This window comes from Pectinophora gossypiella, chromosome 19 (assembly GCF_024362695.1).
Source record: "Pectinophora gossypiella chromosome 19, ilPecGoss1.1, whole genome shotgun sequence".
Classification (NCBI taxonomy): domain Eukaryota; kingdom Metazoa; phylum Arthropoda; class Insecta; order Lepidoptera; family Gelechiidae; genus Pectinophora; species Pectinophora gossypiella.
The window spans coordinates 4,832,871-4,844,890 of NC_065422.1; the positions used below are offsets into that span (position 1 = coordinate 4,832,871).

Genomic DNA, 12,020 nt, shown 5'->3' on the forward strand with positions numbered 1-12,020 from the left:
ACATTTTCATTTTTATACATAATATTTTAGGACTCCAAGTTATGACTCTGCCCACCCCCGATAAGGCCACCAGGCGAGCATTATGTATATATGTAAGGTATATTTTTTATATACATAGATATCAATTTAGTTATTATAATTATTAGAACTTATATAAGTTGCGAGTAAGCATATGCTACGTATTTCGTAGCAATTAGCTACGCGTGTGCTACGTTTTCTTTTGTCTAAAAAGTAAAATTATTTTTAATTCTCTACATCTATTGCTACGAAAGTAAAATTCCATCGACATAATGATTGAATTTACGCGACTCCACGATTTCACGCCTCCATTAAGTATTATCGGAACACCTCTAAATTAATAAGGCGTTGCGAAAGTTTTACCCGAAATTTATGTTCTCTTATCTCAGGTGGGGGAATAACCGGCGAACTAAAGTGTGCGTTGTCAAAAGCGGTGCTCCATTATTGGCCATACATTTTTAAGCTGCAGATAAGACTATCGTCCCGGCAGGGTTACGTGGTAGGCTGGGTTGTTATCGTCAGTTTCTGCATGAACGCGCGCGTTACAGCTCCCCCCTCCCCCAGTGCCGCCCGCGAGGGGAGATCCCCCTTCCCCCCTCCACGAGTCTCGGAGACAACGCCGCGGAATCTTGACACTTGAATTTAATTTATTCGCTGATTTTGCGATAGTTGGTTTTGGTTTAGTTTGTGTCTCCGAGGATTCTAGGTCTAGAACGAGGAGAGGTCGTTCACTTACACGTTGATACGGAAGGTTAAGTATCTATGTGTTTTAAATACACACGATAAAACAGCCTCAGTGGTCCGGTGGTTGAGCGTTGGGCTCACGATCCGGAGGCCCCGGGTTCGAACCCAAAATCACTTTGTGAACCCTAGTTTGCTTAGGACATTACAGGCTGATCACCTGATTGTCCGAAAGTAAGATGATCCGTGCTACAGAAGGCACGTTAAGCCATTGCTCCCGGTTACTACTCACTGATGTAAGTATGTGTCGTTACATGAATCATGTCACGGGCCTTTGGCGGCTCAATAATAAAATAACCCTGACACCAGTGTTGATGAGGTTGGTAATCCACCGCACAAGCCACAGGATAAAAGAAGAAGAAGTATTAAAAACCCACACGATAAGAATAATATATACAATTTATTTGTAATTCAAATTACTAACCGAAAAATAGCGTAAATTATAGGTACAATCAAAGAGCAAAAGTTCAGTCACTGAGCCCAGCGAATTATTTGTAAACAGTGGTGAAACTATGAACCATTAGTTGTCATAATTATAAAATTTATGTTTTTGTAGCTGTTTGGTCTATTACAGAAACGACATGTAACCAGGAGGTCTTAAGTGCAACCAGTTAATTTATTACTTTGCAAGAAACTGATTGGACTTTTGCAGCTTATCGTACTTAGCCAAAAAATTACAAATAATTTTACGATTTTATTTTTTTCTTTATTAGATAGGTACCTAGCTAATTAATTTAAACTATAATTATTATTTGTCTACGTTAATATTAAAATAAACTGTTTTTTTTTTTCTTTTGATCTGTATTTATTGGTTATATCAGATTCTAAGTTCGAAGAAAAGAAATATTTTCCTTAAGCAGAGATTATGGAATTGGGTCGTGTATTAGATTCAAGATAAATTATGAAACTCTGATTACTAAATAAAGACAGATAAAACTAATAACGAAAAATATTTTCTTTTTTATATTTATTTATGAATTTATATCAAGAAATCCGTAATAATAAGTGATGTGTGACGTGTGTCATGTTTTTCTATGACGTCACGGTATGATTTCATACAAATTCCATAGTAATTTCGTGTTTTGACATTGAGTAAAAAGTAACTGATTATTTGAGGAGCTCGGTGGCGCAGCGGTAAACGCGCTCGGTCTGCGATTGTTGAAGTTAAGCAACTTTCGCAAAGGCCGGTCATAGGATGGGTGACCACAAAAAAAAAGTTTTCATCTCGAGCTCCTCCGTGCTTCGGATGGCACGTTAAGCCATTGGTCCCGGCTGCATTAGCAGTCGTTAATAACCATCAATCCGCACTGGGCCCACGTGGTGGTTTAAGGCCCGATCTCCCTATCCATCCATAGGGAAGGCCCGTGCCCCAGTAGTGGGGACGTTAATGGGCTGATGATGATGAACTGATTCGACTAGTTGGAAACTAGCCTATTCCATTTGCTTCGATCCTGACAGACTCTTGCTTCCTCCACATTCATCAATCGTTTCATACACGCACGCCGATTCAGAGCACAGCTACGTATTAATATTAAATGACCATAGCAATCCAGACCATAGCGAACATGACCAGTGTACGCGGATGATGTCGACGGGCAGGTATGTTGTACCGCGAATCACCAACTACTTCAGTGACAGACCACTCCGTAAACGAATACCGTATCTGTACAACATGCTGCCGGGTCTGCATGACAACCGCGCCGCGCGCGTTGCGACTTACATTGAGCGCTTCGACCAATAAACGATACGAATGCTATCTACGTAGATGGACGTCAAACGGCTATTGGTCGAAGGTCTCGATATAATACGCGCCGCGCGGTTACCGTGCAGAGCCTACTGCCGGTCGACATACGTCAGAAGTGTAAATTCTGTAACTCTTTATTTAAACATCATGGAAATGATCTCTCAGCTATAAGTTAACAAATCTCTAAAGTCATATGTTTATTGATAAAAAAACAAAGAAACAAAAAACTAAGCATTCACCACACGCTTCGTCAAACGAAAACAATTATTAACGAAGTTAACTGTATTTATTTGTTTATAAAAAGATATAAAACAATAAATAAAAAAAAAATTACTTACATCAGAAATTAGACTGTTACATAAGCCAATTACAGTGCACACAACATTTGCAGTGTAAGACAATGTAATTGTTTAGGTAGACAACCAAATTACACAAATACACACGAAAAATATTCCTTCCTTTTACTTAATTCCAACGTTATTTCATTTTTATCCTCAAAGTAAATCAGTATGTGTCAGTCGATGTGTATGAATGAGGCATCATCCGTCGGACCGGTCTGTCCCGTTGGGTTAGTTATACAGGGTGTTAGTGACATCGTAACGAAAACTTTGACGAATGAATCAAACCATGATCTGAGATGATATCAAGTGGAATTTTCCGTCGCAAAATTATGGACCTGAAAATAATTTAAAAAACAAAAATTTACTTGAATTTTCCGACAGGAAATTCCACTTGATATCACCTCAGAATCATGGTTGGATTCATCCCTCAAAGTTTTCGTTACGATGTCACTAACACCCATACATACTTGTATGGCTACCGTATGTACTTGTACTTGGTCTAAGTGACATCGTAACGAATACTGAGAGGGATGATTCAGCTGATTATTTTGAGTTAATATCAAGTGGAATTTTGCATCGCAAAAGGATAGAAATGAAAATAATTTAAGAAAACTAAAGAAAAATGACATTACTTAATTTTGCGACAGAAAATTCCACTTGATATTAACTCAGAATCATGGTCTGAATCATCCCCCTTAGTATTCGTTACGATGTCACTACCACAGGGTGTGTATGTATGTATAAAATCTTCATAATTAGGTTTACCAAGTTGCCTTTAATTATTTCTATTATAAACATACATACATAAACTCATGCCCGTAATTCCTAATGGGGTGGGCAGAGCCACAAGTAATCAAAGACAACTTGCAGCCACTGTTGATACGAAGTCTACGTAGTTCTATTATAAACAGCTGTGAAAATAAGTAATTTGGGTGATTGTTTCTTCCATTTCATTATTATCCGCACTAGTTTGTCTACACATTATTCTTAGAGGGCAATATTTTACATAAACAATTTCTCTTATTTTCAAATTTGTGTTCAGTGAATTCCACACAAACTAACAAATAATTTCACCAAATTCATTGATTACTAAACTCAGTAAGACTAACAAGTTATATCAGCCCTTGTTCCATAGAACTTTCCAGTGAATCCAAGATTAAATCACCAAGAGAAATAAATTTCAAGCTATCGGAAATCCGCGACTGTTCACAAATTAATTGTTAAGGACTCACTTTATGCACATTTTGCGGTTGCGAAGTTTGCAAAAGGGAACGGGAGGGTTAGGGATGGGGTCGATGTCACTATATCAAGTAATAGATATGACAAAGTAACAGGATAATTTAACAGTTATTTTTACTATGGTATTTGTTATTGTGGGACTGCGTTGATGTCTTTTATTTACACTATTATTTTGATAGATTTAGTAAAAAAATAATGATTGATTACTTATGATGAAGATAGTACATAATTATGTAAGTACTTATAATTTTGCCACACTCAGCTGGGCCCGCAGAATACCAGTGTCGCAGTTTATGCTCAGCAATAATACATTATCTAAAATCATACACTTTTAGAATTCTCAAAAGTACTATACAGGGTGTTAGTGACATCGTAAAGAAAACTTTGAGGGATGATTTAGACCATGATTGTGAGTTGATATCAAGTGGAAATTTCCGTCGCAAAAGTATGGAACTGAAAATAATTTTAAAAAATTCATGAATTTTCCGACAGCAAATTCCCCTTGATATTAACCCAGAATCATGGTCTGAATCGTATTCGTTACGATATCACTAACACCCTGTATATAGTTTGTACTGTATAAAAATAATGTAAGTATTCGTATATTTGTACTACTTATCTAAATATATAAAAGGAGAAACTTACTGACTGACACAGTCTAAACGGCTAAACGTAGCTTAGGTACCGTGGAGGTGCACTAAGAAAGGAATTCCCGAAATTCCCACGGGAACGGGAATTAACGGGAAAATCCCTCCACGCGGACGAAGTCGCGGGCAAAAGCTAGTACGTATATAAAAGTACTATATAATATATCATTTGGATAATGACTCTTACTTATTCCTTTTTAGCTGCAAATTAGTATTTAGTACTAGGTATTATCCCAACACTAAAAGAGAGCTCGACCTATGTTCTGTCCCAACACTAGCGTAACTTACAGTCGATCTTAGTTGGGAGTTAGAATTCCGCTACACTATGAACCCTTCCCAACTAACTAATTTGAGAAGTCGGCCCGTTACGTTCATTTTATTACATAACTAGGTAAGGTACATACTTAAGTATATAAAGTTTTAAATATAATCCCTAACGGGGTAAGCAGAGCCTGCTGTCATCAATGAAACTACAAGCATTCCTGATATTGGGGTAGTCAGAGGTACATCCATCACAAGATCAATTAAGAAGTTCTGTTAGACCAACGTGATAAGTGGTGAGCCGTATCGCCATCTATAATGTTCGAGGCAACTGTGTTAGTGAAACTGCACTTGAGATAAATTAATAACTCATTGGTGCAAGTCCGATACCGCGGTTTGAACCGGCGCTCCCCGTTTGAGAAGCAAGCTGGTGAACAACAGGAGGCTCATCATCATCATCATCAGCCCATTAACGTCCATGGGGCATGGGCCTTCCCTATGGATGCATAGGGAGATCGGGCCTTAAACCACCACGCGGGCCCAGTGCGGATTGGTGGTTATTAACGACTGCTAATGCAGCCGGGACCAACGGCTTAACGTGCCTTCCGAAGCACGAGATGAAAACTTTTTTTCTGTGGTCACCCATCCGACCTTAAAAAGGAGGCTCTATAAAAAGTATGTAAGTGCTTGGTTTTTGTTCCCAGGTGAAGAAGGCCTAGAAGGTCTCGAAGGCCTGCATTCAGACGAGACGGGGTCCGGCGACAACTCCAACGCGGGGTCGAGCGGCGCAGACGACGACGCCGCGAGACTGCGACTCAAGCGCAAGCTGCAACGCAACCGGACTAGCTTTACCAACGAGCAGATTGATAGTCTTGAGCGAGGTACGTCTATTTTTAAAAAAACATACTTAGAACGTTCAGCTGCTTGGGCTTTGTGGCTCAAGCCCAGAACATTTTTTCTGCGGTAGACCCTAGCTTGCTGTATGGTACCTACTCTGGGTTAGTCTGTCCTTAAATAAATTAACAAAAAAATATATTACAGGCTTCATTCCCCCAAAGAAATATAGATGGAAAATAGAAATAGAGATGCCTTCGTTTAATCTTCTAATTTCAAGGATAACAGGCATAGATCTTTGTTTTTGGGTAAATGATGACCCTTGTTATTACACCCAGGCACAACACAAATTCAAATTCAAACAGTGGCTGCATCTTGCCTTTTCTTACTTATAGCTCTGCAGAGTTTATGTATGTAGGTATACTTACCATTATTAGGTATTATACCTATGGTTTTCCCATCGCGGGTTGGAAGGTCAGACAGGTTTTTACTTACTTTAAACATTACATCATCATCCCCTTAGCATTATCACGTTTCGCACAGGATCTGCTTACCTAACCTGATGATTTGCCAGGTCCGGTTTTTTACAGACGCCTGTATGACCGTCAAACCCGCGAAGAGAAAACCAGCTCAATACAGGTTAGGTCACATACCACCGAAAATGATTTCTCGGGAATGTGGGTTTCCTCACGATGTTTTCCTTCACCGCTGAGCACGTGATCCAAACAAGAATCATTCAAGAGAGATCAGAGAGAGAGAGAGTCATTTAAGATCCAAACAAGAATTCGAAAACAAATTCGACAATCATTGGTTTAGGCCTGTGCTGGATTCGAACCTGCGACCTCAAAGTGAGAGGCAAGCGTTCTACTAACTGGGCTACCACGGCTACTTTACACTTAGTTTAAATAAAGTCATGAGAGACCAAATGTTCTTTTAAAATCCAAACCCAATTGTCTAACTATTGCGTCTGGAAATCTCGGCCACAAAAGGTTAATAGTTGATGTTTGTTTGGTGGTTGCAGAGTTCGAGAGGACGCATTATCCCGACGTGTTCGCCAGAGAACGACTCGCCGCCAAGATCGGCTTGCCTGAAGCCAGGATACAGGTGAGCCTCTATACCTCATCATCGTAAATCAGTCCGCATCATCCCACTGAGTATAAACCTCCTTCCCGGTCCTTCTTTTTTTACGTTGGGAAATGCGTTACGCCGTGGCGACGTGGTTATATGCGTACACTCACTAAAATCCAATGGTGTTCCTCTTTACCTCCGTGTGGCGGGGATACGGGAACGCAATTGCACACAACCGCGTCCCCGTCAGCGGCCCTTTAGGGCCCAGCGCCCCTGGGAGCGCGTCAAGCGCCTCCCCCTCCGCCGAGGGCCCGAAACACTTGGGGAACCCTACGCCACGAGACCTATGTTGTGGACGACGGTCCCCCGACCACCGTCCACAGGTCTCCATCAAGGCGGCGCTGGTTTATCGCGACCAAGTGCGCCAGTCGCCGCCTTTCTGGTCGCCTGCGGCGGATCGGGAGCGAGTCGAGTCTTCTCTCGCCCTCTCCGCTGCTTCCTTCAGCGACATTACTGCGTCGTAACCTAACCTAACCTTATCCACAACTTTCCCGCCGTTGCAACCCACTCTAAGTATACCTAAGTGTCTATTTACTATGCGTTGAAAATAAACGTAGATATGTTTATAATGAGGGACTTTCCAGGCTACGTTTCTCAAAAACATTATAGATGGCGCTGTAAAGATTTTCCTTTGCTTAACCTTCTAATTTCATGGATAAGTCTGCATTTTTTAACTTTGTTTTTGGGTATAAATGGTGATCCTTTTCATTACACCCCGGCACAATTGTATCTCCAACCCATTCGAATCAAAATAAAGAAAAGCAATTATTTACATGTAACGACTACGTACTTACATCAGTAAGTAGTAACCGGGACCAACGGCTTAACGTGCCTTCCGAAGCACGGATCATCTTACTTTCGGACAATCAGGTGATCAGCCAGTAATGTCCTAGGTAACTAAACTAGGGATCACAAAGTGATTTTTGTAATATGTCTCCACCGGGATTCGAACCCGGGACCTCCGGATCGTGAGCCAACGCTTAACCACTGGACCATGGAGGCCGTTAAACATAAGTTTAAGCATACTACCTAACGTAGGTATATATGTATGTATTGAAATTCCAATGCTCAGTAATATGAATGAAGCCAATGTAGCGCGTAGCCTCCGCGCGTTGTGTTAACCTAACCCGACGTTAAGGTGTGGTTCTCGAATCGGCGCGCGAAGTGGCGGCGCGAGGAGAAGATTCGCAGCCAGCGGCGCTCGCCCGAGTGCGCCTACGCCGCGCCCGCCGCGCCGCCCGCGCAGGCGCACGCGCCGCCGCCGCACCAGCCCTACCAGCCGCCGCTCAATGTGGACACCTACAGGTTCGAAACTTTCTTATTTTTAATACCTATCCATTGTCGGAGACAAATGTGAAAATACACAATCATGCTTTGTCTCCCGTTGTTGGGTAAAAAGGAAGCTTCGTACTTACGTAAAAATGGATGGAGTGCATTGCTGGATGATTACATTTTTGTATGGAGTCTCTGGTGTGTGCCTATGTGGGTAGGGTATACTATAACTATTTCAGGATATCCACATTAATGCTTGAACGTCCAATATTATTCTTGCCGACTTGTGACTGCACCCTAAATAATTACGGGTATGAAGTGCCTGTCTGCCAATAGAAGATAGAATAGGAAGAGTTAAAATAAGTGTTTTTCTTATTCAAAGTGTCTTTGCAATTTTGCGGTAAGACTACCTAGTAACTGCCGACCGTTTACAGGTGGATGTATTGTCTTCTTTGTACTAATAATATTTTGTCAATCTTTCCAGCCCGCTCACCCCGATGGGGTACGGTGGCGGGATGGTGGAGACGCCGGTATGCGAGGGCAATGACCCCGAGCTGTGCAAGGGAGGGTTCCTCGGGTACCCGCGCTACGAGCTGGGGTACCGACAGCCGCACCCCTACCACCACCCCTACCAGCATGAGCCGGCCTCGCCACAGCCAGGTCAGGTTTAACAGTATTCGAGGCAGTTTTATTGAGCCGTTGGAAGAACTCTCACTGTGAGGTCAACTAATGATTTTTTGTTTGGAACATAAATGATTATCACGTGCTCAGCGGTGAAGGAAAACTCGTAAGGAAACCCACATTCCAGAGAAATGTGTTTCGGAAATATAGGACCTAGGTCATGTGTATTGGGCTGGTCTTCTTTTCGCGGGTTGGAAGGTCAAACAGGCAGTCGCTTCTATACAAAACCGAGCCTGTCAAATCTTTAGGTTGGGTAAGCGGACCCAGTGAAAACGGAATAACGCTCGAGACATGATGATCGAGTAATTGAATCCGGATTCTAGCTCACAACTCTTCGATCTGGTATACCCTTTGAGTTTTCTTCAAGCACTATCAGTGTCTAAAGGCCTTTTAAAAAACCACCTCACCTACCAAATTGACTACCCTAAGCGTGTATATACCTACAGGAACACGTATCCTAGTAGACTGAAGAACTGAAGTTTTGCAACTGAATAAACCTTTGTTTGCAGAGCTGGGCGGACTCCTGGGTGCCGGCGTGTCAGTCCCACTAGCAGTCCCTGGCCAAGACGGCCAGCAGTACTGGTCCCGCCTGCAGTGACCCTGGTGGCACTAGCCAGCCACACATTCCTCAATCAATTTTGTCGAACAATCTGGTACACTGTCAAATTGCCGGCGAACATGACTTGTGCGTACAGTCAGTGTACTGTATAGGTATACAGACAGCACTGTACCGTAGAATAAAGAACAACACTGCGTATAAAGGGTATCTCTCCGCCCCGCACCAATTTGTAACGGGCGACGAGCTACATTTACCTCACCCACTTTGGGTCTTAGTTTAGTCTAAATGGCCGAAATTCGCTATACAGGACTGTTTGTCTCGCTCGCACTTACGTAGTAAAGCAGCACACGGTAAGAATGAGATTTTGGAGTGTACAGTCATGTACCCACTTTAGGACCCTGTCGCACTATCATATTTGACATTTAATCTTTCGAACGCCGGAACGCGGATCTCGACCAGACACAATGTAAAATCTATTGTGTCTGGTATCTCGGCATATGAGAGGTTAATGATACTTACGGTTTAATTTGTCAAAAAAGTTAATGTGACATGGTATCAGTGTACATATTAGTACTCGTGACCGTACAGTGCACTAACATACACACATATGCAGGCATATTAGGGCATACTTATGTAAGATCACAGACCCATCATTCTAAAAAGGTGCAGGTGTAAGTGTAAGCTCAAACAGAAAGGCTAAACCATAATGGGCGGCCAATCGGCAGATTGTATAAAAACCACATCGCTGAGAAATCTGCGTACGAGTGTATACAAACTCAACATTTTGTGGCAAAATAGTAAATAAGAATAGAATTCGACTAACAATTAACTTTTTTCTGGCCCATATTGCTCTATGCTTTTAACAAATCAAATTTTAACTATATGTAAGTATATTTTTCCACTCTGTTACCTTACAACAGTCTGTAGTAACTAGGCACGTTCATTAACTATTTATAGACATATAGTATAAAGAATTTACATATCCAGTAGAGGCCACAAACAGGAAACCGAGCACAAAATATAGGCTCAAATTGTAACTTTGTAAATTAGACTATTTCATTCAAAACATTAGAGGTTTATCGATAATATTCAATGTTTAATGCATATAATGCTCTACCTACACTATTTTGGTGTCCTTTTGAATGGAATATTTTAATATTTCTGTGTAAGTGTTAACTAAACTTTATTTTCATCATAACACAAAATAGATAGGGTGTTAAGGAGTAGTCATTAAGATACAATCTGTATATTTGTTGTAAATGTAATTAATGTTTTAGTGTAAGAACAGTTATGAAATTAAGACAACAAGTCTACCTAAGCTAGTAATTGTCGACAATTTTGTCCATAGACGTCAGAATTTCAATTATATCGACTAGATTTTTATACAGAAGACAGGGCTTTGTTAGTGTTAAGATGTATATAATATTTGATGTACCTATTGTTGATCGTAACGCTTGCCAAACTTCATGAGTAGTTGAACCAAATCTTTTTACGTATCGCAAGTAGATGATCTTAGCCAATTTGTGATTGTAACAATTGACTACTTGACAGTTGTAACAATAAAATATGAAATATGTCGGCTATGGTATCTAGTTTATCATTTAGCGATAATTATCCAATATATCATTTTTAAATATTTAAATTTCACAAAATAAGAATGCGTTTTTTTATTATCTGTGTATTACAAGACCCGAAACACGGGCGGCCATGATTGAGCTTCGTGTGACGTCACATATCGCAAAATAAAGAAAAACTATCTGTCAGGTTTCTTTGTTGAAATGTGACGTCCCTGGGCAAAATATCACGTGACCAACAATTTTCGCGCGAAGAGTAAAATAATTGAAGAAACATGCTTTTTTCTATTATATAAAGCTTTTTGGAGAAAATAATATATTTTAAAGGGTATAAAATAAGCGTTTATAATTTTTAAAATACTTATCTGAAAACTGTCAAGTAGCCAAAGACAGTGGTGCCTATTCTGGCGGACACAAACTTAGACGAAATATAGTTTGACAGGTCCTAAATTGGTATTGTCCCTCACTTACAATAGGTACGAGAAAGAGATGGAGCGAGTTATAGTCTTGTCAAATTAAGTTTGTTGGTTACCCGAATCGGCACAAATGACAGAGATAAAAACGTATGGGTTTGACATAAGGTACATGTCAATGTCATATATTTTTACATTTCACTGTCGGTTGTCAAAATCTTTTGCAATTTGGCTAAGACCCCTGAATGCTCGCACAAGATAATGTACGTCACTTGGCGCGTTGTTGTAATCAACGTAGAGTTCAACGTCTTCGGAAGATACGCTCGACATGGCTCCCAGAATCTCGCGATTAGTGTTACTTTCGAATTTATTATTAGTTATTGATTGTATAGGTACATTTAAAATTGTGAATAACTGTGTGATGTTGGTGAAACGTTTTAATAACAGCATAATATTATAATACTTTTTTGGATCAAAATGTTTTGTCTTTTTATATTTCCCAAAAATGACACAAAATATCATAGAACACTCGAGAACAGAGGGGTTAAAAAGTCCACATCGAAGCAAT

At 40.5% G+C, this 12,020-nt stretch overlaps 1 protein-coding gene across 1 annotated transcript in view; it reads left to right on the plus strand.

The window, feature by feature from the left end:
• LOC126375518 (paired box protein Pax-6-like) overlaps nucleotides 1-9,504 on the plus strand; it is a 66,403-nt gene extending 56,899 nt beyond the window's left edge. Inside the window, exons 6-10 of the mRNA XM_050022488.1 lie at nucleotides 5,696-5,872; nucleotides 6,847-6,929; nucleotides 8,092-8,258; nucleotides 8,710-8,885; nucleotides 9,416-9,504. Coding sequence (XP_049878445.1) covers nucleotides 5,696-5,872; nucleotides 6,847-6,929; nucleotides 8,092-8,258; nucleotides 8,710-8,885; nucleotides 9,416-9,504 — 692 coding nt within the window. The remainder of the gene's footprint in view (nucleotides 1-5,695; nucleotides 5,873-6,846; nucleotides 6,930-8,091; nucleotides 8,259-8,709; nucleotides 8,886-9,415) is intronic.
• The last annotated feature ends 2,516 nt before the right edge of the window (nucleotides 9,505-12,020 follow it).